The sequence below is a fragment of the Echiichthys vipera genome (assembly GCF_963691815.1).
Source record: "Echiichthys vipera genome assembly, chromosome: 15".
Classification (NCBI taxonomy): domain Eukaryota; kingdom Metazoa; phylum Chordata; class Actinopteri; order Perciformes; family Trachinidae; genus Echiichthys; species Echiichthys vipera.
Window position 1 is genome coordinate 18247469 of NC_139840.1, and position 27447 is coordinate 18274915.

The window sequence follows — 27447 nt, forward strand, 5'->3', positions numbered from 1 at the left end:
AATGTCTTATATCATCATATGGACCTCAGGTGTCCTGGAGAAACCCCTGGAGAAGAAAGCTGGTCGTAAATTTGCTCCCCCCACCGCCAAGAGACTCATCTACTTCATAGACGACCTTAACATGCCAGAGGTGGACGTTTACGGGACTGTGCAGCCTCACACTCTCATACGCCAGCACCTGGACTACAACCACTGGTCAGGCGGAGACACAATTAGCTCATTTTGTATGAATGTACAGTACGTTACAAACCCACATCTGTATGTAAACACATTTACTGTGCAGTGGATACAGGTTATACTGAATTTAAACTAAGCAGACAAACCTTTGTAGGTATGACAGACAACGACTGGTACTGAAGGAAATACATAACTGCCAGTATATCACCTGTATGAACCCAACAGCTGGAAGCTTCTCTATCAACCCCAGACTACAGGTATATACAATCATACATACACATATATATACAGTATTCATATACATATGTACATTTATTTATATTATACAATTAGCATTTTTAACATTTAAGATAGAATGTCCTAGAAATCGAATACCTAATAACATCATGAAATGATCTAATTAATAGCTGCATTTTGAAAAGCAGTATGAGAGATACTTTTGGTTTTAGCTTTCGTGGAAAGTCATTTTCTCATCTGTCTTAACTCCTTTCAGAGGCATTTCTCAGTGTTTGCGGTACATTTCCCTGGTGCCGATGCATTAGCCACCATCTTCTCTATCATCCTGTCAGCTCACTTCCTTCAGGGAGGATTCAGCTACGGGGTCTCCCGCTCAGTGGGAACTCTCATGCAGGTACACCTACAGTATCAGTGCAGCATTTATCTACATTAAAACATAATTCCTCTTTTCCACTCCATCCGAATATCAATTTATCGGCCACTCTATCCATAATAATGCCCATCTGTTTCTCTGTTCCAACACATTTCTAATCATCTTTACATCTATCCATCTTTTCGTTCTGCTTATCAAGGCAGCTATCTGTCTGCACCAAAAAATCAGCCAGAACTTCCTCCCCACAGCGATACGCTTCCACTACATCTTCAACCTGCGAGATCTCTCTAACATTTTCCAGGTAACACACACACAGTCATGCAGATAAAAAAGTGTCATATGTGTTACTGAATCGCATGATTATTACATTATAGTGCTACATGTACAGGGTATCCTGTTTGCCCTGCCGGAGAGTGTCCGTTACCCCATGGACCTGGTTCACCTATGGCTGCATGAGAGCTCCAGGGTCTACTCTGACAAACTGATGGAAGAAAAAGATGTGGAGCTCTTCATCAAAATTCTGCTGGACACTGGCAAGAGATATTTTGAGGTAATAAACAAGGAGCATACAGAATTGCCTTTAATATATTTAGAAATGTATAGTATTAGGCCACAAACTAAGGAATACTGTAACCCCTTGTGGCAATTTGAATGTAAAAAACATGGACAATCTTTTAGGCAGTAGTTGATTAAAGTGTGTAGAGCAGTATGTTAAACTGAAAAGCTGAAAATAATCTATTTCTAGATATATTTTCTATTGAAGGGCAGTTTAAACTGTGTCATGCTCAGTATTTACTTTCCTTTTTCATATCTCTGTTACTGCCAATTTTCTCCAGGGAATAGATGAGTCCATCTTTATCCACCAGCCTTTGGTGTACTGTCACTTTGCCCAGGGAGTGGGAGAGCCTCGCTATCACCAGGTTCAACACATTAACACACACACGCTAGTTCACATTTGGACTCTATGTTGCTCTTTCAAGTGTCTATTTATTTTTATTAACTGTGATAATAAAATAGGTGAGTTTAATTGTTTTTGACTTTAATCAATTTAGTTTGCAGATTATCTGTAGCTTCCATATTCAAAAACCTTATGCCACAAATTCTGCTGTCACATCTAATCCGTCATGAAATAAATGAGGATGAATGCACTGTCATTTGCAAACTAATTACCTTTCTTTTCTGAATGGACTTTGAATAGAAAGTCAATCGAATCACGCCTTGATGAGAACTTCATTTAATTACGTATCTGGAAATTACCACGCAGTTACTTGGACACTGCTGCCCTTTCTCAAGAGAGCCGAGTTTGTTTATTTGCCCATCTTTGTCAGGCTTCAGACTGGGAGAAACTCCAGAAGACTCTGGCTGATGCTTTGGAGCATTATAATGAGCTACATGCTGTCATGGACCTGGTACTGTTTGAAGAAGCTATCCAGCATGTGTAAGACACACACGCAGAGACACTTTTATGCAAATTGCGGTCGCACACATACCATCTGCTAACATTAACAAGGGACAATTTACACAGATCAGCACATAAACCACATTACATACACACTATTAATTCTGGTGTTTGTGCTCAGTTGTCGTATCAGTCGTATCCTGGAGGCCCCCTATGGTAACGCCCTGCTGGTGGGGGTTGGAGGCAGTGGGAAGCAGAGTCTGTGTCGGCTGGCTGCCTTCCTCAGCTTGCTGGAAGTTTTCCAGATTACTCTGCGTAAAGGCTACGGCATCAATGACCTCAAGGTAAACATGCACTTGCACTCGCATGCACAATAAATACAAAAGGTCACTCCAGTATTTGATTTCACTTTAAATGCCAGACTAACCTATTGCTTGCCACACATAGTGTATATATATATATGTATTCATTGTCCCTTTTTCTGCAACCCCTCATCTTCAGAGTGATATAGCAGCGTTGTATATAAAAGTGGGCGTGAAGAACATTGGGACAGTTTTTCTTCATACAGACGCCCAGATCCCAGATGAACGCTTCCTGGTGCTCATCAACGATATGCTGGCCTCAGGTTTGGCTTCACTGACCTAGGATTTGTTTGGATAAGCAAATAATTCCTGCTTTAGTGTGTATACAGATAGAATGAGCATACTTTCTTCTAGGGAATAACAAAAACCTTTTTGTGCACAGATTTATTGTGTCAATCAGCACAAAGCAAATCAACTGAACACTGCTGAATTCTACATTCACACTGAAGGGATCGAGAGGACAAATACTCATTTTGAGCGTGCATTGTTTGTGTTATTTAGGGGATATTCCTGACCTGTTTAGTGACGAAGAGGTGGATATGATTGTGACGTCGATCCGGATGGAGCTAAGAGGATTAGGACTCATAGATAGTCGAGACAACTGCTGGAGCTTCTTTATTGAGAGGATAAGAAGACAGCTCAAGGTCTGAAACATTATGTGTGATATGAGATCAAAGTGTAATATGATACCTGTTTATTTAAACCTATTTTCTCAAATCATTGGATGTAAATTACATCTGCTGCCTCCCTTTTTGTCCTCCAGGTCGTCTTGTGTTTCTCCCCAGTCGGGTTCACGTTGCGTACACGTGCACGGAAGTTTCCAGCTCTGGTGAATTGTACAGCCATAGACTGGTTCCACTCATGGCCTCAGCTCGCCCTGCAGTCTGTCAGCACTACTTTCATAGAGAAGATACCTGGACTGGAGGTGACAGCTGTTACACTTAATATTCACTGTCTTTTAAACATTAACTTCTCCCTCTGCTCTTCAGGGGTTGGAAGCATAATATGGAAATGTAGGTTATATTCCAGTCATCACCATAAATATGAACTGACTAAGCAATAATTGTACGGCACAAGATAAATATTAGATTTGTCAATGTTATTAAGTCTGTTAAGAAAAAATGGTTACTCTAACTGATGTCTGCCAATATAATAATTCCCTAAATCCCTGTGTGTGTTAATCCTGTATGCAGCCAAATGTGCGGGCATCTATCTGTGAGTTCATCTCCTATGCCCACACCAGTGTCAATGAAGTGAGTTATGGCAAAAGCTAGCACCACAATGTCACACATAAATGTATTTTGTGTAGTAGACAGTGTGCAGGAGTTTGTTTGCAACCGACCACTCTTGACTCTGACATCAACTCTTGTTTTCTTGTTTAACCACGCCGTACAGGTGAGTGTCAAGTACCAGCAGAATGAGAAACACTTCAACTACACCACCCCAAAGAGTTTCCTGGAGTTCATGAAACTGTATGGCAACCTTCTGGGGAAAAAACGTACAGAGCTGACCCAGAAGATGGAACGGTTAGAAAACGGCCTACAGAAACTGCAGACTACTGCCTCACAGGTCAGACGATGTATTTACTTTGTCGGCCTACATATTTCCACAATCTGTCTGCAATTTTCATCGTTTTATATCCCGGTGTCTTCCCGTCTTGCTCAGGTAGAAGATCTGAAAGCCAAGCTAGCAGTGCAGGAGGTGGAGCTGTGGCAGAGGAACACAGACATAGAGGCTCTCATCGCTAAAATAGGACAACAGACAGACAAACTCAACCAAGAAAGAGCTGTGGCGGATGCTGAGGAGCATAGGGTAAGAGTGTGTGTGTGTGTGTGTGTGTGTGTGTGTGTGTGTGTGTGTGTGTGTGTGTGTGTGTGTGTGTGTGTGTGTGTGTGTGTGTGTGTGTGTGTGTGTGTGTGTGTGTGTGTGTGTGTGTGTGTGTGTGTGTGTGTGTGTGTACAGTATTGACAGCATATTTTGAGTTTCATTATAAGGCCACTTTCTTCAGTTTACAGTACATATACGCTGAAGGACATAGATGAGCCAAACTTGCAACAATCCCTTCAAAGTTCATAGTAGACTTCAGGAATATTTGTGTTTTTGTTTTGTTACTTCAGGTGGCAGCAATCCAAGCAAAAGTGACCAAACAGCAGCAGGAGACTGAGGACGACCTGGCCAAGGCTGAACCTGCCCTACAGGCAGCCAATGCCGCCCTCAATACACTAAACAGGGTAAATCACATACATACGAATCAAGACAGCCCTGAATCTTGACACTGCGTTTGATTTATTTTGTTTCATGTCATTCAGTCAATTTTATATGAACCTATTGTTGGAGGTGCAAATATAAAAACATGTTTTAAAAAAAAACATGTTGTGTTGCAAAGTTGGCGTCTCTGCCGCCCACAGGAATACTTTAAGTGTGTGTCTTTGTGTGTCTACTCATCCAGTTGAACCTGACAGAGCTGAGGACGTTCCCAAACCCTCCAGCTATTGTCACCAATGTCTCAGCAGCTGTTCTGGTGCTACTGTCTCCTCAAGGCCGAATCCCCAAAGATCGCAGCTGGAAGGCTTCCAAGATGGTCATGAGCAAGGTCATATTTTACAGAGACATTTTTAAAAGTGCTTCTTAGATAAATGGCTGGCTACCACAAAGCCAAGAAGTCCATTAGAAATAAAATTCCCGAAACTGCTGAAATAACGTTGCGTGACATTTTAAAATGACACATTGCCGTTTCAGCTGCCACTACAACAGAATTTATGATTTAAATTTATTGTGAAACTGTTTTCATATTTCCTGCAATGGTGCATTGACTGTTTTATTGATGCTTGATTACTCTTCTGATATTTTTTTCATTTTACTTAAAGTCTGTGTTGTACTGAATGTTTTATAACCTCTTTTTTTTATGTCCTGTGTGCTACTGCTATCTTGGCCTCTTGTAAAATAGATATTTCATGTCAGCGGGGCACTTTATATAAAACTGAAAAAGAGATTTTAGGAAGTGCTGTTGCATTAAACAATAAACAATACAGTGTGTAGCTTGGTGTATTTTTTATTTTATTTTCCTTATCTATTCCTGCTCTTTGTTTACAATCAAAAAAGGCCTGCAAAAGTATTAAATATGACGATTGTGATGTGATAACATGTTATATAATTGACACACACCTCTGCACTCAAACGCACCTGCAGGTGGACGACTTCCTGCAGGCTCTGGTGAACTTTGACAAAGAGCATATCCCTGAGACCACGGTAAGATGTGTGAGAGACGACCACCTCAGTGACCCTGAGTTCAACCCAGAGTTTGTGCGTCAGAAATCCTCGGCTGCCGCGGGGCTCTGTGCCTGGGTGATCAACATAATACGCTTCCATGAGGTACACACATGTACACTAGCTGTCATACATATTTAGTGTCAGCCGAGCTAAGCCAGTGTGTGTTCAGTGTTTTTTGTTGTTTTTTGATTATTTTCTGTCTCCCAAACTTGCTGCTCTGGACAGATTTTTGTAAGTGCAATGCTACTTTGTTGTGTTTATATCGTATGATTTCAAATTTACAGCGTGTGTGTGTGTCTGTGTATGTGTCTGTGATATTTTATTTAATAATATACATGAAAGGGTTTTAAGGTAATGGTTTTGTCTCCATGCCTGAAAGAATTACATGGTATTTTAAACTATACATATGCTTCTAAACTTAGTGGATTGTGTGTGTGTGTGTGTGTGTGTGTGTGTGTGTGTGTGTGTGTGTGTGTGTGTGTGTGTGTGTGTGTGTGTGTGTGTGTGTGTGCGCATGTGTGCGTGTGTGTGTGTACGTGTGCGTGTGCGTGTTCATGTGCGTGTGCGTGTGTGTTTTGTCCACAGGTATTATGTGAGGTAGAGATGAAGAGGATGTGTCTGTCTCAGGCCAATGCTGATCTGGCTGAAGCTGCTGAGAAACTCGAGGCCATCAGGAAGAAACTGGCTGTATGTCTGTTCAAAACGTTGTCTTTCTTTGCCTCCGTAAATACTGTATATTTAGAATACAGATTGTCATATTTACTGCTGAACAAGAAAATTCATTGCTTGTTTTCTTGCCAAAATGGCCACCCCCCACATTTTACTGATAACTGTCACTGAGGAACTGCAGTTTTTGTTTTTTTTCATAGGTCCTCCTGGCTCTGCATAATTTTAATACTGGAGGCAGTTTCAAAATTGAAAACATTGCTCCCTAGGTGTCAGGCTTAAGTGTGGCGCTGGAGCTACAGACTATAAAAATGTATCGAGAAAAAAAAGCATCTGCACGCTCAAATCTATTTAATTCAGCAAGTTTTTGGTCAGTGACCTTCTTCAATGCAAGAACAGGTAGCAAGTGAATGCAGCAGTATGTTATCTTTTCACCTTGTGCACTGCTACTTTCACCTGCTACCTGTTCTGGCCTTGAAGAAGATCTCTGACTTAAAAAGGAAAGATTTGTACACCGACTTGAGTTTGCAGATTCTTTTTTCCACTACTGGTGGCAGTGACTTTTACAGGTCATTAGATAATCCACTGTCATTACACTATCACTTCTCCTGCAGCAGTTGCTCTCTAATTCTGATTGCTCCTGGACAATTATTGTAATAGAAGCACATTCTAGACAGAGGATAATGTGTTTTTTGTGTGTCAGGTCCTTTACAGCTTAACAGCATAGCATCAATTTCGAAAGATAGTTTATTCAAGATTGAAAATGCATCGAAATTGAAATGATTAAAATCAAAAGAGGGATCGGTGATTTGAATAATTATTTAAATATGACCATATGGTCTTAGTGTGGTACGTTCCAAAAAAATATATTGTCATGACACACAGGATACCATCTTTTTAAAGAAAAGTTGTAAATGAAAGTTGTCGGGACATAAAACTAACAATCTGTTGATCTTTATTAAACAAGACTTGATAGTGTAACAATGGCATAGCAGTCAGTGCTGAAAAATAAGTTCTGTCGAAAATCAAATTGAATCGGAACCTCAAAATTGAAAGTGTAATTAAATTGTAGATTCGGAGGATTAAGGATCAGGAACGTCTCTCGCCACAAGTCATCATATTTTCTCTCCCTCAGGAGCTGGACAGCAGCCTGGAAACTCTGACAACAGCATTTGAGAAAGCCACATCAGAGAAACTGCGCTTTCAGGAAGAGGTCAACCGCACCAACAAGACAATAGAACTAGCCAATCGGCTTGTCAAAGGACTGGAGGTGAGACATTTTGTCTTTATGCATTTCTACGCTGTGTATTTTAGAAATAGGGTTGCAACTGTGCGAAATTTTCACTGTACAAAATTTATAACACAATACACCGTATAACACTATTATCAGGGCCCGAGCGCCTCTGGCAGCATCAGCCAGACGAAGGCCCTTTTGATTTGCTCCATTTCTTCTTCTTACTTTTACCAAGAAATTGCCTTTTGGGGGCCTTTATTATATTAAAAAACTCACCACACTTCACAAATAATAAGAAGTTTCTTCTTTCAAAGTTATAGGAGGATTTTGTTCAGACTGTATTTCTATTATTTCCATTCTGCCACAAAATGTATCCCCTCTCTAAAACACAAATATGATGCCCTACTACCAAGTGTTTCATTTTATAGATATTTCCGATCATAAACATTAAAGTTGGTATACAGTATATGTAGAAGTTTGAAGTTTGTAGAAAGGGGGACATAAATTATTTCAGGCTGTATTTTCTGCTATTTTCAGTCTGCAACTTTTTCTCACTATGTAAACTATGTTTCAGAGTGAGAATGTGCGCTGGGCCCACTCAGTGGCTCAGTACCATGAACAGGAGGAAACTCTTAGCGGAGACCTGCTCCTAACTGCAGCCTTCATCTCATATGCTGGCTCCTTCTCCAAGAAGTACAGGAGAGAGCTGCAGGACAACCTCTGGATGCCCTTCCTGCGGAGCCAGAAGGTCAAAAACCTAACAAAGAAAAAATAGCTTCCTGAATTATAAGACTTAATCTTTATATATGATGTGAAACTCCTTCATTCTCCACATACCTCTTCCTCCCTCTAGCATCCCCACAGCTGTCTGTCCTTACAGCAGAAGATTATGTTTCTGTGATTTCTCCATCAGATGCCCATCCCCATGGCAGAAGGCTTAGATCCAGTGTTGATGCTGACTGATGATGCGATGGTGGCCCAGTGGAACAACGAAGGCTTACCTGGAGACAAAATGTCAACTGAGAATGCGACCATCCTCACAAACTGTGAGCAGTGGCAGTAAATATACACACTGTTATAATATATCATATCGCCACAGTGATGACTGGTGCCTTTCTCACAGAAAATACAAACAGTGTTGTGCTAGGTTTGCTCACTAATATGTTCAAATATCCATGTGTGGCTCGGGTATATCGCTTCAGGTGAGCGCTGGCCTCTCCTCATTGACCCTCAGCTGCAAGGCATCAAGTGGATCAAGAGTCGCCATGGCAGCAGCCTCAAGGTTGTCAGTCTCGGGCAGAGAGGGTGAGGGTTTTCTAATTCCACTTTCATCATCCTCAAGGAGAGATAGAGGCTTTAAATATTGGACCTGAAATGCTGCTTTATATCTGATGCTCTCGCTCTCAGCAGCACTATTATTTTCTCATTCTGGGAGAATTTACAGTATTTGCGTTAATATTCTTTTTTCATTTATTGGTGTAACATGTTGTCCCAGCTATGTAGATGTGATAGAACAGGCTGTGGTGTCAGGGCATACTGTCCTCATAGAGAACCTCGAGGAGACCATTGACCCTGTTATTGACCCTCTGCTGGGACGACACACCATCAAGAAGGGAAGGTAGGACACACACAAGCATTTGTTCCTCACAGTTTTCTGCCCTCTCCTCTCATGCTACACTTCCTCACTCTGCGCCGCTCCCTCACAGTTGTATAAAGGTCGGGGACAAGGAATGTTTCTTCAACCCAAGCTTCAGGCTGATCCTCCACACAAAGTTGGCCAATCCTCACTACAAGCCAGAGATTCAAGCCCAGACTACTCTCATCAATTTTACTGTGACCAGAGATGGTCTAGAGGATCAGCTCCTGGCCCAGGTGGTGAATCAGGAAAGGCCCGACCTCGAGCACCTCAAGGTGGGTCAGTTAGTTAGTAGCTTCCTTTTTCCCCTTTTATGATATTGGAAATATTTGTTGGTCCATCTGTCTTAAAAGCGTGATGCTCTTGCTCATGTAAACAGCATTGTTAACACGTTTTTTTTCTTCTTTCTTACACTATACTGTATTATAATAATAGAGTTGGCAAAAAGTAACTTGAAATTAGATAGAGTCACTTCATATCCTTCTGTTACAACCTCAGTTAGATCAGGACAGTGGGAATACTGCTTTGTACAGTTCCCAAAATGATCCGAGCTGTTTGTGTGAACACCCTGCCAGAGTGAACTGACCAAACAGCAGAACATGTTCAAGATTGAGCTGAAGCTCCTGGAGGATGAGCTGCTGACCAGGCTTTCTGCTGCAGAGAGCAACTTCCTGGGTGACAACATGCTGGTGGAGAAGCTTGAGACCACCAAACACACTGCTGCTGAAATTGAGATGAAGGTAACAGTGTGAAAGCAGGGTCTGATTATTGTTGCATTGAATGTAACAATAACTTAACTTGTTTTGTGTCTTTCATTCTCCAACATATTTCTCACTATGAGCCACCTTTAATTGCTACAATAATATTGTATTGGGGGGCAGCCGGTGGCTGAGTGGTTAGAGCAGCCGCCCCATGTACAGAGGCTGAAGGTCCTCGAGGCAGCAGCCACGGGCTTGACTCCAACCTGCGGCCCTTTGCTGCATGTCTCCCCTGCTCTCTCTCACCCCATTTCCTGTCTATCCTGTATAATGAAATTAAAAAACTGCCAAATGTATATATTGTATTCGAAGGAACATTATGTGTACAGAAACATACAAATACAACACAAACGTAAATTATTGTCCCCCATATATCCCCCGGCCCCCACCCATTTAACCTTCATCCATTAATGAATGAATAAAGGGACATCAAGTACAAAGCACATTGTGCAAATGGACAAATCAACTGTTAGAAGTCATTTCTATTTACATAAATATATGATGTCATAAATTCTAGCAATTGGTGAACAATACACCCTTTTGTTATAAGTACATAGTATACGTCAATACAAAGCATCCAATTACATTAAAACAAATCATCCAAGGGGACTTAATCATAGGTAAGCAATGTTAGTCGGTCAAAGTAAGATCGGAGGGGCTACCAGTTAGACTAAAATTTCTGGCCTGATCCACAAATGGCAGATTCATTTTTTCCATCTGTTTTTCTGTCTTCTCCCTCCGTCCCTCATTCTCAGGTCCTGGAAGCGAAAGTCAACGAGGTGAAGATAAACGAAGCCAGAGAACACTATCGTCCCGTTGCTGTCAGAGCCTCTCTGCTCTACTTTATCATGAATGATCTCAACAAGATCAACCCCATGTACCAGTTCAGCCTCAAGGTACAGGACAAATTGAATTTGAAAGAAGCAGACACTCATATTGACTCTATCTTGACCCTCTGATGAATTTATGCAATGATCATAACCAACTATGTCATAAACTTTCACCCTCTTGTCCTCAGGCCTTTAACGTAGTTTTCCACAAGGCGGTGGAGATGGCAGAGGCCTGCGAGGACGTGAAGAGCAGAGTAAACACGCTTGTAGACTGTGTAACCTACTCCACCTTTAACTACATCAGCAGGGGACTGTTTGAGGGAGACAAGCTCACCTTTACTGCACAGCTAGCCTTCCAGGTGGGCATGTGCACATACGCGGTGTGTCAGCATTAGAGAGAGAATTTGTTTCACCCCTGACTGTGTTCTCCCTCTTTTAGTTGCTCCTGATGAGTAAGGAGATAGACGTGCGAGAGCTAGACTTCCTGCTACGTTTTAACATTGACCACAGCTACGTCAGCCCCCTCGACTTTCTTTCCAACTCAGCGTGGAGCGCCATCAAGGTGCAAGCTCACACACATCCACACAGGACTCTTTTTTTGCTGGCCCACATCCATAAATGATATTGTCAAACACAATCTTCTGTCCCTTTTCTTTGCCCAGGTGATGAGTTTCACCGATGAGTTCCGTGGTCTTGATCGGGACATTGAAGGCTCTCCTAAGCGCTGGAAGAAGATGGTGGATTCAGAGTGTCCAGAGAAAGAGAAGTTTCCTCAGGAGTGGAAAGGGAAAAGCTCTCTGCAGAAACTCATCATGATGAGAGCCCTGAGACCTGATCGTATGACCTATGCTCTCAGGTGAGGAGAGTTTTTCCCCCTCTCATGTTATTTTAGATTATCAACCTTTCTAATCTCTTTCGTAAACTATTATAACTTTTTCCGCCCTTCCCATTGGCACACTGCAGGAACTTTGTGGAGGAGAAACTTGGGGTGAAGTATACAGAGGGACGAAAGACTGAATTTGCAAAGTCCTTCAGAGAAAGTGGTCCAGCCTCCCCTGTGTTCTTCATTCTCTCCCCTGGAGTGGACCCACTTAAAGATGTGGAATCCCTGGGTACTGTAAACAAATACATACTCAAACACTCCTAATGTTTTTGCTTCGACATTATTATTTTTTTATGCAAAGTGATGTTTCTGTGTTAAAGAAGTGTTCTTGTTGGGCTTTTAGAAAATAGCACCTTTGATATATATTGCAGATAGCGTCGTGACAATATAGCAATCGTGCTGCACAGGAATGCAGAGAAAATAAATGAAAGATTTTGGAGTACGATCACATTTTTCTCACAGGGGGTTTTAGTCTACATCAGCACATAGAAAGACTTCAAATTTAATCTTGTGTGTTCCCAGGAAGGAAGCTGGGTTTCACTATCGACCTTGGGAAGCTTCACAACGTGTCCCTGGGCCAGGGCCAGGAAGCTGTGGCTGAGGTTGCCATGGAGAAGGCTGCCAAGGAGGGTCACTGGGTTATATTGCAGGTCTGACTGGAAGAGAGTTTATTGTGAATATGTGGATAGATAGAACTAATGTTTCATTTCAGGATAGACATATTTGACCTAATGATAATGTAGTTCATTTTATTTTTAATTAGTTAGTGAAACTCTAAATACTCTATTTGCCATGCCTCAATGTGCACACTTTCACACTCTGTATTATACTAGATGTTGATGGTGTGTTTTCACTCACCTCCCTGTAGAACATCCACCTGGTTGCTCGCTGGCTGAGTTCGCTCGAGAAGCTTCTGGAGCACTGCTGTGAAGGCAGTCATCCGGACTACAGAGTGTTTATGAGCGCTGAGCCAGCACCAACACCCCAGGAACACATTATCCCACAGGTAGAGATGCATGTGCATGTAATAAGGTCATCTCAATGCATCAAGCATATAAACGACTAAATGAAGGCTCCCGGGTATATTTGACGTACGCTTCAGTTCTTCACATAGTTAAGTAGTGGCATTAAATAAAATAATGGATCTTTTATTCTCATGTTTTCCTCAGGGTATTCTGGAAAATGCTATCAAGATCACCAATGAACCTCCTACAGGCATGCATGCCAATTTGCATGCTGCTCTAGATAACTTTGACCAGGTGAGTGTCTTACTTTCTACTGTGTGCTAGTAGTGCTTGTTATGTAATGTATATATTAATTTATTCATGGGTCTCTTTCTAGGACATCTTGGACCAGTGCAGCCGTGAGCAGGAGTTTAAAACTATCCTCTTCTCTCTGTGTTACTTCCACGCCTGTGTGGCAGAGAGGAGGAAGTTTGGACCCCAGGGTTGGAACAGAAAGTATCCTTTCAACACCGGAGACTTGACAATATCAGTTAACGTCCTCTATAACTACCTGGAGGCTAATGCACAGGTGGGATGTGTTGTCAGTGCGTGCGAGTGTGCCCGGAGTGTGAATGATGAGGAGGATATAAGCTGTGATTTTCATGATTATGATAACAAAGGTGCCATGGGAGGACCTGAGGTATCTGTTTGGAGAGATAATGTACGGAGGACACATCACTGACGACTGGGACAGACGGCTCTGCAGAACATACCTGGAAGAATACATGCAGCCCAACCAGGTTTGTATGTTTGTTCATTAGAGAAAGTGGATGTCTGGTTGATTGGGGTTGAGTGTTGGTACATGCAGTCCTCTAGCACAAGAGGACCAAATGTGAACTGGCTTGGCACAGACGGTTAATGACTGCCAGATCTAACTGTGTTTTTGGAATGCAATTTTGGACCATTTATGACTGGGAACCTACTCCAGTTAAGCAGCAATTTGGTTGGTTTCGGCCAGAAACTGCACGTGCAAGCTAAAGAGTGCCTGGCAAGGAGACGAGCCAGATTCAGGCCCCTTTTGGACCAAGAAATACTGGCTACCTGAGGACAATTTAATGTTTTGTACGAGATCTGAAGCTGAATATTTTCTATCTGTTTTATTTCCCAGTTTGACCGGAAGCTTTCTTTGGCTCCTGGGTTTGTTGTCCCCTCCAACTTGGACTACCAGGTAACTAAAGAAGGATACCGAAACATTTCCTTGAAACAGTTTCATTGACAACCCTCCAGAACAGAAGTGTTACTGTTGTGTCTTTCTGTGGATGTAGAGTAAGGCATAACAGAAAAAGAAAGGTTAAAAGTTACATTTCCACAAGGGCAGTCCATACACTACATATCGGACTGTAGAACACGCATTCACTGTTTCTCGTTTCTCGTTTCTAAATCTCCAGGGTTACCATGATTTCATAGATGAGATGCTGCCCCACGAGAGCCCAGTGCATTACGGGTTGCACCCCAACGCAGAAATTGAGTTTTTGACAGTGACGTCAGATAACCTTTTCCACACTCTGCTGGAGCTGCAGTCTCCGGATGCTGTGATGGGGGAGGGAGTCTCACAGACCCTGGAGGAGAAGGTACATTTTCCATTAACTGGCTGAACCTGTCCTAAACCTTGAAAACACACAAAGATACTGACACAAAAAATTATGTGACGCAAACTTCTCTACAATTCATTTTTTTAAATTTCTCACAAGGGTAGCAGTTTTAGATCACTCTAATTCTCAGAGAAACCACATCAGTAAATCTAGTAACCACCCTCCCTCAGGTGAAAACAATTTTAGATGAGGTGCTGGAGAAGCTACCAGAGGAGTACAACATGTCCGACATTACCTCTAAGACAGCTGAGCGGTCCCCGTACATTCTGGTCTGCTTCCAGGAGTGTGAGCGCATGAACACACTCATCTCTGAGATGCGGCGCTCGCTCAAGGAGCTTGATCTAGGACTCAAGGTAGGCTGTGTGTTTGTGTTTGTGTACAGTGCAGCCCTCTTGGGTTTGAGGGTTTTCTTCATCAGATCAGGTGTCATATACTGTAGTGTAAAAAGTAAAGTAATTGCACTGGTTTCTCAAATTAGATGCGTTTATGATTCACAGATGATAAATTGCTACATTTGCTGCATTTTCGATGTGTGTAGTCATAGTATATGTCTGTCAAAGGGTGAACTGGCCATCTCTTCTGAGATGGAGAAGCTACAAACAGCCTTGTTCTTTGATAATGTGCCCGATACCTGGACCAAGCTGGCCTACCCCTCCACCTACAGCCTGGCTATATGGTGCGTGTCTCTGTCAGTGCGTTTGAGTGTTAGCGAGTGTTTTTCACATTTTAGAATCGTTTAAAAAAATGTTTTAATTAATTTCCTTTATTAATTTAAAGCAATTATTACCTTTCTGCCATTTTTACACTTTTCTGTCGTAATCTTTAATGTAAAAGAAATCCACCAGGTGTTGAAACTCATCAATACAATATCCAATTCTCAAATATTTCTGATAAAAGTCTGATAAAAATAATTTTATTTGGACCGAATGTGTGTGTGTGTGTGTGTGTGTGTGTGTGTGTGTGTGTGTGTGTGTGTGTGTGTGTGTGTGTGTGTGTGTGTGTGTGTGTGTGTGTGTGTGTGTGTGTGTGTGTGTGTGTGTGTGTGTGTGTGTGTGTGTGTGTGTGTGTCAGGTATAATGATGTGTTGCAGCGTTGTAAAGAGCTGGACAGCTGGACTCAGGACCTGTCTCTGCCTAGTGTTGTCTGGCTGTCTGGACTTTTCAACCCTCAGTCTTTCCTCACTGGTAACACACAGATCAGAGTACTGCCAAGGCTTATTAAAACATGTTCACAACTCTGCCCTCTCTTTTTCTCACCTCATCATTAACCCTTCGTTTGTTTTGTTGTTTGTTTTTTTATCTTGTTCTGGCTTTTCCAGCGGTGATGCAGTCTCTTGCACGTAAGAATGAGTGGCCTCTGGATAAAGTGAACCTGACAGTTGATGTGACCAAGAAGTTTAAGGAAGAGTTTAATCAACCTGCCAGGGAGGGTGCATACGTATATGGACTTTACATGGAAGGTAGACAAACACTGTCTTTCATTTCTTCTCCACTGTGGGACAACACAAAGGGCCCTTTTTCTGTTCCTGATCCTTGAGCAACACGATTCCCTTTCTGAAATGTTTAAATGTCCTAGTTTATAAACATGGTAATACCATTTTTCCTCACCTCTTCACCTGTGTCCTCCAACAGGTGCAAGGTGGGACACTCAGGCTGGGGTAATCAGCGAGGCCCGACTAAAGGAACTGACCCCAGCCATGCCCGTCATCTCTGTCCGAGCTGTGCCCAACGACCGCCAGGAGACCAGGAATATCTACGAGTGTCCACTCTACAAGACCAAGATCAGAGGACCCACATATGTTTGGACTTTCAGCCTCAAAACCAGGGAGAGACCCGCCAAGTGGGTGCTGGCAGGAGTGGCTCTGCTGCTCGGTGTGTGAGATGGAGTTTAGAGATCTGGGGTCAAGATTCAGAAGTTGAGAGGGATTTTATTTTGTATTATTGATTGGTGTGTACCTTGTGTAACCATGTGTGATACTACAATATACTCATATACTGGAGGGTGGCAGCTAACTCCAGCTAAGCAAAATCACAGGATTTTCAATCAGGAGATTTTTTTTCTTTTTATTGAAAAATGATAAAATATATAGAAAGAAATGCCAAAAATTCACACACTAGATCACAGTTAGAACTGATAAAGGCAAAGCTTGTTTTGAACAAAAATCAAATCTACAAACTAAAAGATTCTCTACAAAGCAGGAGAAACAAAATCAGACAGTGCTGCCTCAGAGTGGCGTTCAAGTGTGTTATTTTGCAACACTTGTACCTCTTACAGTATGTTATGCAACCGTTTATTAGCACATTAAATTACACAGGTGAAGTAATTCTGACAACATGATAAGACAACCTCTAATTGTCTTTACACTCCATCCTACTTCACAGTACACATGGGTATAGTATTCATCCATTCAATAAAAAAAAATAACAAAAGAAATGTGTGTAAACCAGCTCTTTTTCAACTGGAGATTCTAATGCACATACTGTAGCTTAGATGTGCTAACAAGTCAAAATCTTTCTAGTTTGGCCTCTGTGTGTATTTCTATGTGTGTTTTTTCTGTGTGTGTCTGTGTTTGTCCGCTTGTTTTTTTAGTCACTGTCAGACCAGTCGAGCTCCATCATGTCCATGGCGGCAGTAGCCATGTTGATCTTGGTTCCGTGTCGCACGCTACAGCTCTTCACAGAGTTCTGATTGGAGGAAGCCCGCATGCTCACCTGCACCCCCGAGTGACCTCTGACCCCTACTTCACCTCTAATCTTTTGGCTGATGGCCTCGCTGCGGTCACCTCTGACTCCCTGGACCACGACACCCATGTCACTCCTTCTGCGACCCCTGACCCCCAGCTCACTCCTGACCTTCATCACTCCCAGGTCGCCCATGTTCATGTTCATGTCCATGTCACCTAGTCCCTCCATTTCCCCCATGTCATCCATGTCTAAGGACAGCATGTCCCCCAAACCCCCGTGGAGACCCTTGAACATGGTCGGAAGCCTCCCCCCTTCTATGCCTCCCTCCATCCCTCTCTCATCTAGCCTGTCCCCCAACTTTTCCATCTCCCATCCTCCCTCCTTCTCCCTCTCCCCTTCAGCCTCTCCAAACCCGCCCGAATACCCGCGGACTATGGTGGTCACCCTGCTCCTCTGCATCCCTCCTTTCTCCCTGTCCCCCTCCTCCCACGTCCTTTCCTCCCTCTCCACCACACCACCTGGGAAGCTCCTGAGTGTCACCTGCACCCTTCCACCTCCCTCCATACTCCCCCCACTGTCATCTTTCTCCCTCTGCCCCCAGCCCTTCTCCTCCAGGGTTCCTTCCTCTTCCCCGTCCTCCTCTCCGAACCTCCCCTGCAACCCTCGAAACACTGCATGCAGCCTCCCCCCGCTGTCAAGAGAACCCATGCCCCTCTCCAGCACCGCACTGCTCCCCCTCTCCGTGTCTCCGTTGCTGAGAGTGCGGAGGAGACAGCTGACGCCAGCACTGCTGACACCTGCACTGTTGGAGTCCTGAGAGTGCGAGCGGAAGAAGGAGCCGGAGGACCCGATGGACATTGGTGTGAAGAACTGATAAGGTCAGAGAGAAGGGGAAGAGAGGGAGGGTATTATATAATTTTGTTTTCAGCTGTCTGAACAGATTTACACTTACTCTACTTCCACTTACTGGTGAGATGTTTGAGCGTTCCATGAGTAGGGAGGTCGGACTGGGAGACATGTTGGACCTCTCCATCAGCCTCTCCTCCCACAGCCTGAGCCTCCTCTCTCTCTCCTCCAGCTCCTTCTCTTTGGAGTAAAGCTCCCTCTCCAGCTTCCGAAGGCGCTCTAGGGTCGACTCGATTTCACACCTGTAGCATGGGCACACGCAGACAGAATATACATCATCTATTGTGACTTTGTACATGCACATTTGGTCAAGCTTAAACAGCAAATTTACTGCAGCTAGAAAGAAACTTCAGGAGCACATGCGAAAAATATATTGTAACGCTGCTTTTTTAACAGTTAAGGCTCTCAAGATGACCTTTACTTTTGCTTGAGTGTGTACTGTAGAGTTCTGCATTTGCAACACAGGTAAAATGTTATTCTATACAGTACCAAATACAAGTAGTATGCATTCTAAACTGTGTGCTAATCGTCATCAAATTATTTAATGACAGTAAATTATCCTATTGATACTTTTGTTTAAATTGTGCATTAATTGTGCGAACAATAGTGTACATCAAGAGCACGCTCTAATCATGCATTTTGTATACTTTTCCGTTATTTAGCTTATAGCAAAGCTGCAGCTCTGTAACACTGGCAACATTTAGAGGGTAAACCCGTTTTAAAATTGGTATATTTTAGTTTCATATAGCAGACCACATGACATGACATGTTTAGTTTTTCCAGCAGACCACAATACTACTAGAGTCAAGTAAAATATTTAGCTCCAGTACTCTCTGATACCACAAGAGGTCACTGTGAGTTAGTGAGTGACTGTCCATAAACCTGCATTCACAAACACAATCAACTCTCACAGCGACTAAATATAGACAGATCTGACGCACATCCATACCCCCTTCCGTGTTCCTTCCATACCTCCCTATTCATTCATCCCGCCCCTTCACCTCCCTCACTCTTCCTCCCCCTTTCCCTTGTCCGACTTTTTTCCACCCGTACCCAAAACTTCACTCAGAATTGATTGCCTCGCTGGACTCATGTTAAATATGCACAGAATCTCGCACCTTCTTCTCTTCTGCTCCATCCCCTACCTCTTTCTCTCTCTCTCTCCCACCGCCCCCTCGCTGTTTCTCCCTTGTTCAGTCTTTTGGATTTCACAGGCACCCAATACATTTCTGTTTTTCAGTGAACTTCTCCTCATACTTGATTTCTCCTCCACCCAAACCACCCACCTCCCCACCCCACTCCTCTGTATTTCTCCCTGTGGTGGAGCGAGGCAGAGTGGAGGAGTAGAGGAATCTCTTCCATGGACACTTTCCAGAGAGCTTATTATAGACTCAAGTAGAGCACAGGGTCACACATTCAACTTCTCCCCTGAGCTTTAGAGTTCACAGAGTTGTTGTGTATGTTTGCACGTGTGTGACTATGTTGAATTTGTGTGCGTGCATATTGACTTTTATTTGGAGTACAGTAAATCACAGACTGCATTTGTCATTCTGGCCCAGACTTTACTGTATACACTTAAAACATTACCTGCCTCACGCTCAGACGCAGTGCAGAGACACTCAAGTGTTTTCTTTTGAAAAGACTGTGTGTGTGTGTGTGTGTGTGTGTGTGTGTGTGTGTGTGTGTGTGTGTGTGTGTGTGTGTGTGTGTGTGTGTGTGTGTGTGTGTGTGTGTGTGTGTGTGTGTGTGTGTGTACCTCCACTGGTCCTTGTTATGCAGGAAGGAGTTACACTGCTCCGGTAACCTGCTGTCGTTGGCCATGGTCTCCAGGTTTACCAGCACCTGTTTGAACTGTGGACGCTCCTGTAGGCACATGCATGCACACAAGATAAAATAACCAGCTTACACACCTATTTTTAATGTCCTGAAAAACTTTGAGGAAGAAGAGACACTAAATCCCTTGTCTGTTTAGTTACCTTTGGGTCAGCTTGCCAACATTTCCTCATCAGCTCTGCAAAACTCGCTGGACAGCTGGTGGGGATGGTCAGCCTCTAGATACCCAGACACACAAACAAAGTGGCAGAAAAGTCTTATCAGACCAGGTTGTTTTTTACAATGATTAAATCTAGTGAAAAAAACAATTTAAAGCCCCTGAAAATGTAAGTATTTCTCGTATTTAACATTAAATATTAATGACGATCAACCACTGCAGCCAGTGGAGCTTTGAGGTACATGCTAATGTCAGCATGCCAAGATGCTCACAGTGAATCCATCCTAGTTTATTATGTTATAAGACTAACATTTCATAATTAGTAGAAGAAAAAGTAGAACTGAGGCTGATGTAAAATGTTATCAGCTTTGCAAGTATTTGGTCATAAACCTAAAATAAGTTTGCAGCCCTACAAAACCTAAGTGAAGTAATTATTAAACCGCTAATAACATGAGTTCTGCACAGTTTTAAGCCTGAAAGTATGGAGGTTAGAAGTGATTTGGATAAAAAAAAATATACCACGGCAAACAAGTAAACCATAATCCATCCTAGATGTGGCAACTATTCATCTGTTGGGACAGTAAAAACAACTTTAAATCAATTTTTGTTCAAGATTTCATAGCAGTCCTTCTAAAAATTACCATAACATTTCACTAATAGCTAAAATTTTCCTATGTATCATTTATGAAAGGGGGCATTTAGGTAAGAAAACATGGGATTCAACAATCCATTCAGATTTGGCTTCCCTTCTTATGCCACATGCAGGTTCATTAGAATTAACCGCCCCCCATCTGAGGCTCTCCACCCACGGCTTGAGAACTACCTCAGGATGGTGGCTTCAAGAGACAGGCTCTAAAACAGAGCGTGTCAGACAGGCGCCGAATATAGGTATATTCAGACGGTTAAACATATTCAGTTAAATTTTTTAAATAGTATTGCATAGACTATTGAGCTGAATCCAATAGTTTGTTTACGTACATTCATCTGTTTATAAGGTAAAATGGGTACATTTGAAAGTGTCTGGGCCCATGTTTATCTTTCTGTAACATGTAAACTGAAGTAAAAGCAGTAAACCACACCATGCCACTTAATGTCCCTGCATAAAAAGACCCTCTGGCATCAAAGGTCCGAATGAGCCCAGACAGCTCCATAGTACAGTGCAGTAAATGGAAACAGTTTTCTCTGGGGATTAATCCTAAAATAACACGACTCTGAGTGGAGAGAGGGCAAGTAAGAGGGTCAGGAAGAGAGGTATAGCAATGGAGGGGAAAATCAGAGAGAGACTGGGAAAGGGCTAGAGAGAGAGAGAGAGAGAGAGAGAGAGAGAGAGAGAGAGAGAGAGAGAGAGAGAGAGAGAGAGAGAGAGAGAGAGAGAGAGAGAGAGAGAGAGAGAGAGAGAGAGAGAGAGAGAGAGAGAGAGAGAGAGAGAGAGAGAGAGAGAGAGAGAGAGAGAGAGAGAGAGAGAGAGAGAGAGAGAGAGAGAGAGAGAGAGTTATTTAGGGAGACTATTTGGAGATTAGCCAAATTCCAGCTATGCAGGAATCATGTTCTCTGAGTTGTTTGTTGGCCCCCAGTGTGTGTGTATGTAGGGGGGGGGGCTGTTGTGGAGGATCGAGGCAAGACAATAACTGAAACACATACACTGTATAACCATCATCCCCCACCTCCCATAAACCTCTTGAATCAAACCTCATATCACTACAATCTTTCCTCTTTTCTTCCCCCCTTTCACTCTCTCTGTCGCTCTCTCTCTCGTAAAGGCTTTAGCCAGGGGGGAGTCTGGCCGAGCTCCACTGCTGTGTATCCAGGCCTTACAAGAGCAGAGAACTGACATCAGGCCTAAAAATACCCAGCTTCAGCCTCACCAGCTCGCAGTGGAAACCATGAGAGCATCGCATTGTTCCTCCGGCCTTCTCAATCTCTGGTGGGTCTACACTGCTGACAGTGTGTTCAAAAAGGCGCGTGTGTGCGTGTGTGTGTGTGTGTGTGTGTGTGTGTGTGTGTGTGTGTGTGTGTGTGTGTGTGTGTGTGTGTGTGTGTGTGTGTGTGTGTGTGTGTGTGTGTGTGTGTGTGTGTGTGTGTGTGTCTGTGTGTGTGTGTATGCCTGTGTGTGTGTGTGTGCGTGTGTGTGTGTGTGTGTGGGGGGGGGGGGGTGCGTGGAGGGTGAGGGGGCTTGGAGGGGTTACCTCTTGTTTTTCCACCACTAGCCACGCAACCTGCAGCCCTTCAAAACCTTTGAAAGGAACCTCCCGAGTCAGCATCTCCCACAGCACCTGACCGCAGAACACACAGTGTTGGTTCATTCAAACAGACAATTTCTTCAGTGTGTTGACAGTAGCTCTGTTTATAGTAGAGCGGTGAATTCATACTAGTGCGGATACAAACGCTAATAGTGATAGCAAACAGTACTTTCCTGTACCTTGATTAGTTTAAGGAATATAAAGGTTTTTTTTCCAAAATGTTAACACAAACTTTTTAGATGTTGAATGTCATCTAAATACAAGAAGCGATCTTGCCTGAATAAAAGTCTTTGAAACTGGAAAAAAAAAATTGAAATTGTGACAATCTGTCTGAAAATCTGAGCAAACATTAACTCCCTGTCATCATTATTTGACACAAAGCTTACGATAATGATATTTGTACAGTTTTGCCAACTCACCACACCATAGGAATAAGTGTCACAGGTCTCTGAGACAGGCAGGCTCTGAATGACTTCAGGAGCCATCCAAGGAAAAGTGCCCACCACCGTCATATGAGTGGTATGGGAAAGGAACTTAGACGCCCCAAAGTCACATATCTGAAATCCAATCAGAAGGAGCAGTGAGTTAAACACAGAAGGGCCTGACTTGAATGAAACGAAAAATGCTAATATGTGGTTGTCTGTACATCACAAGACACACACCTTCAGCACTTTGTCTGCTGTCATCACCACTGTAAAAAAAGAGAAACCAGTTAAAGCTGTGTGACACAAGATAGAAGTATACTACAGCTGCTGTAACAGACAAACGGCAAAGAGAACTCATGTTTGATGTGTTACCGTTACGTGACTTGAGGTCTCTGTGAATGACTTTGACTGGAGCTTCTGAGTGGAGGTAATGCATCCCTGTAAGGAAATCAAGCATTGATACAACCGCAATGTACATTAAGACAACATTATTTGCTGAAAAAAGACAGACTGCAGCAAAGACTCAACTTTCTAAGGGGATTGAGGCTGTTTGGAGTGAGCAGCCAGATCATGCTCATGTTCTACCAAGCAATCCTAGAGAGCATCATTAGATACAGAATTACAGCATGGTTTGGCAACCTAACAGTGTAATGAAAAGCAGGCTTGCCAGCATGCACAAAACAGCTCTGGGAACAGCTCTTAGTGAAGAAAGAGCCCATACAGAGTCTGTATGAGCAAGATGTCATGAAACAAGCAAAAAAAAGAAGGTGAAAAATCATTGCAGACTCTCAATGTCCCCTCTGAATACAAACATCTGCCATCAGGAAGAAGACTTTGTGCCAAGGTGCAAATCAAACCGCTTGAGGCTATTGTTTGTTCCAGCCTCCATCAAGCTACTGAACTATGATGCTCAATCGTATTGCAATAGAGCAATGTGCAATAAATACACAGCTGTGTTTGTTTTTTTTAAACCACTGTGTTGGCAGTGTCAAATTTCTCTTGTTCTTTAATATGTTCCATGTTGTTGTTTATTATGTAAATGAACAGACTGCAGCACTTTACCCAAGACAAATTTCTCCTTAGGGACAATAAAGTTCACTCTATATCTATTTCTAAAAAACTGGCAACAAAAAAACTACAACATTTTGTTGTTTATTCTGATTGGTTTCTGATCAGTATTTAAGGTTTGGGGTGCAGTTTCATTGTAAAATGAACTGTAAACCGAGAAATCCACTAGATCAGATCAGAATTGCTTAATGTACACAGGAATATAACTTGAGGATGATACAGTGGAAGACAAGAAGTTAAAAGGCTAGTTTAAAAAGAGTTTAATACAATAATTCTATACATATACACATATATAGAATTATAGGAACATAAAGCTACCTATACTGTTTTTGCATTGTAGGCAAATTGGAAATGATAAATATGTTGCAGATTAAAAAGTGTAGGCTTCAAAATCTCTTGTCATCAGAAGCTAAGTCATTCAACCTTGACACGGAGACTGTATCATTATTATTATTACTATTATCATAATTCCTCCAGGTGTACCTTTAGCTATTTGTATGGCCCATGTCATGACCTGCTCCATGTCCATCTCCTCACTCTGCTCACTGGAAAGGTACTCATACAGAGAACCTGCACTGGCATATTCTGTAAGAACACACACACACACACACACACACACACATACATACACACACACACAGAAACAATTGTCATTATAGAAGAACATACACACACACACAGAAACAATTGTCATTATAGAAGAACAGTTTAAGGGATAAGTGTGGGGCTTTAGATTTAAACAGGCACTTACAGCAGATATCTCTCCACATGTTTAAAAATGATGCAACTTAACCGACAGCAGTTTTAATAGAAGTGACTGAATAAGTGACCGAAATTACAACTGCACTGCAAAAAATGTCTGTAGTTTACATCAGTGTATTATAATGTTTGAGAAACATCACACACAGTTAACCACAGACCCACACACAGAGAGGCTCGCTCAGACCCGTGGAAAAGCTGACAACCTTCACACCCTGACTGTCTAATCCTGATTATCTCTGAACCTTTAACATTTTCCAATTTTCCTGTTCAGTCTGACAATTAAAAGAGACACATAGAACACAGAGGATGAAATCAAAGGTGTCAGACGAGTAGAACAAAGACAAGTCTGTCTTTTTAAATGGTTGCATTTTACTGACACTAAACTCTTCTGAACCACCTCTTATATATATACACAATATACTTTAGACTCAGCTGCAGCGAGAATTGTTGCTGGACAAGTCTGTAGTGGTGTGTCGGTGCTTTATCTTAACCGTATGACCCCATCAAGGATTACAACCACATCCAAACATGCTGGTCTCAGTTACAAATGTCCTGCCAGGAAACAGGGCAACGTATGCACAGATATTTCAAAATACGCACATAAACATAGCCATCTGAGCCCGTGCTAACATGTCCGTAAGTGGCACGTTGAGGATCAAATACACACTAATAAAACTCATATCTATTCACACACTTGTGAGAGGATAATCTGCCCTGACCCTTATCCACCATGCATGCCCTTAAACCTTGACCTGATCTTAAAACCTAACTTATATCCATTAGGCTTTAACGCTAAAGATAATAATACACATCTAAATTTAAAAAGTACTTTTTCAAGAGATGGCTCTTGTCTGAATGATGTGGATTAAAATACTCCCAGTCACATGTTGCATGTTCTGAAAGAACACACACATACACACACACACACACACGCACACGCACGCACGCGCACACAAACGTGTGGGGTCTGACCTGTGACAATGCCATAGTTGGGAGATTCCAGCACGGCTCCATAAAACTGAATGATGTTCTTATGACTCAGGACACTAAGAATCTCAGCCTGGATGAGGACACAGGGAGGGAAAAATTAGAAACAGAGGAATATGAACTTCATTAGAATCCTCCTTCCTCCTACCTTAAAAAGTTAGAGTTTTACATTATGACCAGGATGCCTGAACTAAGGCCTGAACCTCTTTCATACCACAGGTTGAGTCTGCAAACAAAGACCTTCCACACTGCGGTGACAAACATGCCATTAATCTGAACTGACATATAGGTCAGGTCATACCCTCTGCATTTGTGGAATATGTTACAATAATAGGTATGTCACACAAAAAACTGCACTATAACATTTTCTCAATTAACTAGCTTCTTGCGTTTATTCCCACAATGTGAGGTTCAAACATCACTTGCACTTTTGTGAATGCCAGATATACATTTACTCACATACATTGAGTACACGTTTAAGGTTTTTTTACTTTACTTGGATATTTTCCATGTTATGTATTTAATATAAACTACTTTTATCTGACAGCTGTAGTTAAACAATATAATATAACACTTAAAGAGGTCATTCTGCATGAGTACTTTTATACTTAAAGTGCATTTTTGTTGCAAATACTTGAATGCACTTGTCACACAGTATTATTATACTGTGGTTTTGCTATTTTTTTACTGAAGTTAATGATTCAAGAACTTCTTCCACCACAGTGTGCATGTAGTGTTTGTGCAAAGATGACATGAAATATCAATGTAATGCTAGTGTTCACAAGCAGCTCCATTTCATATGAAGTGTTGCAGCAAAATGATCCACTAAGCTTCAGTTCTCCCATCATCCATCAGTTTGTACACACACACACGCACGCACACGCGCACGCGCACGCAAGCATGCACAAAGGCACACGCATATCTGCCCACCCTGCATGTGTTTATGTGTGGGTGTGAGAAAGTGAGAGAAACAAGTCAGACAGCAAGTCAAATTCTGTTCCCTCTGTTGTACTCCAGGTTTTTATATTTGTCTTTAATATATGTGCATGCAGGTTTAAATCTGCTGCAGCCACAACAATAACACCATGCCTGATTCCCCCACAGGTCACGCTCGCTTTTTCCTGACAGTGGGTCATGAGCCTCTACCAGCTCACTATTAATAACATTGAAGGAAATTATGTTTGGATTACCATCAGGGTCATACTCATGGAGAACCACCCAGCCTGAACCGCAGTGCATGAAAGCCCCAATGACCACACACCTCGCCCTAAAATACAATGGGAGGAACAGGGGAGTGGTGGCATAAATAAAATCCATAAAGCGTGAGCAGAGGAGGGGGACGACGAGAGGTATGTTTAAGATAAACACACATTCGACAGCATACAGAAGGGGAGGAGGGAGAGGGAAGGAAAGAGGGGGGTTTTGGTCTCCAAAGAGAATGTGGGAAATAAGTGGAAACTAGTGCTTCAGATGAGACCATAACATCTAAATACTCTGGATCTGATTTTTGTGTATTTTTGCTGCAGAAGTGTATGAATGCTTTGTGTGTTTGTGTGTGTGTGTGTGTGTGTTTCCCCTCCTTACCTCTTTGTCAATCTTCAGAAGTTTCTTCACAGCTACTTCCTTGTCCTGGGATATCCAGAGGGCTCTGTAGACGCTCCCAAAGCTGCCTCCTCCACAGTTCTCATAGAAGAGCAGGTCCTCATGCTTTATCTGCACAAACGACGAGCCAGGGGACGACATGGCATACTGACTCACGCGTACACAAACACACACATATATGCACACACAAACACACACAGCCCCAAAAGCATGCACGCTCAACCACCAACGCTGCCCCAAAAAAAGGTTTAGAAGTCACGGATCAGCACGGAAAAGAGCGAAGGATAAGAAATAAAGAGAGAGAGGGGGTAGTTTCCTCCACAGGGTCGGTGTGGATGTTGTCAGTCAGCACAACAGATTGT

The 27447-nt window shown here is 42.5% G+C and overlaps 2 protein-coding genes across 2 annotated transcripts in view; one reads left to right on the forward strand and one right to left on the reverse strand.

The window, feature by feature from the left end:
* Positions 1-16300, forward strand: part of LOC310957696 (dynein axonemal heavy chain 11-like) — a gene marked incomplete at both ends in the record, with an annotated part of 37109 nt that extends 20809 nt beyond the window's left edge. Inside the window, 42 exon segments of the mRNA XM_083928385.1 lie at positions 30-195; positions 332-434; positions 671-808; positions 987-1088; positions 1176-1337; positions 1624-1707; positions 2116-2225; positions 2368-2530; positions 2688-2811; positions 3050-3192; positions 3312-3473; positions 3742-3801; positions 3944-4117; positions 4214-4360; positions 4666-4779; positions 4998-5141; positions 5738-5920; positions 6404-6505; positions 7620-7754; positions 8293-8466; positions 8632-8764; positions 8921-9023; positions 9214-9336; positions 9425-9629; positions 9930-10094; positions 10868-11008; positions 11131-11301; positions 11382-11504; positions 11605-11798; positions 11906-12054; positions 12348-12475; positions 12694-12831; positions 12995-13084; positions 13167-13358; positions 13450-13569; positions 13938-13997; positions 14218-14400; positions 14592-14774; positions 14982-15097; positions 15493-15605; positions 15740-15880; positions 16053-16300. Of these exon segments, the coding sequence (XP_083784511.1) occupies positions 30-195; positions 332-434; positions 671-808; positions 987-1088; positions 1176-1337; positions 1624-1707; positions 2116-2225; positions 2368-2530; positions 2688-2811; positions 3050-3192; positions 3312-3473; positions 3742-3801; positions 3944-4117; positions 4214-4360; positions 4666-4779; positions 4998-5141; positions 5738-5920; positions 6404-6505; positions 7620-7754; positions 8293-8466; positions 8632-8764; positions 8921-9023; positions 9214-9336; positions 9425-9629; positions 9930-10094; positions 10868-11008; positions 11131-11301; positions 11382-11504; positions 11605-11798; positions 11906-12054; positions 12348-12475; positions 12694-12831; positions 12995-13084; positions 13167-13358; positions 13450-13569; positions 13938-13997; positions 14218-14400; positions 14592-14774; positions 14982-15097; positions 15493-15605; positions 15740-15880; positions 16053-16300 (5909 nt within the window).
* Positions 16301-17006: 706 nt separating this feature from the next.
* On the reverse strand, positions 17007-27447 carry LOC310957898 (uncharacterized protein; the record flags this gene model as incomplete). Its single annotated transcript, XM_083928638.1, has 11 exons — positions 27068-27447; positions 25469-25556; positions 24218-24319; positions 23039-23104; positions 22904-22932; positions 22661-22798; positions 22188-22274; positions 19988-20062; positions 19768-19874; positions 18073-18253; positions 17007-17975 (listed from the first exon to the last, which is right to left on the reverse strand). The coding sequence occupies exons 1-11, from the start codon at positions 27224-27226 to the stop codon at positions 17007-17009; spliced, it is 2001 nt and encodes a 666-aa protein (XP_083784764.1). The 5' UTR covers positions 27227-27447.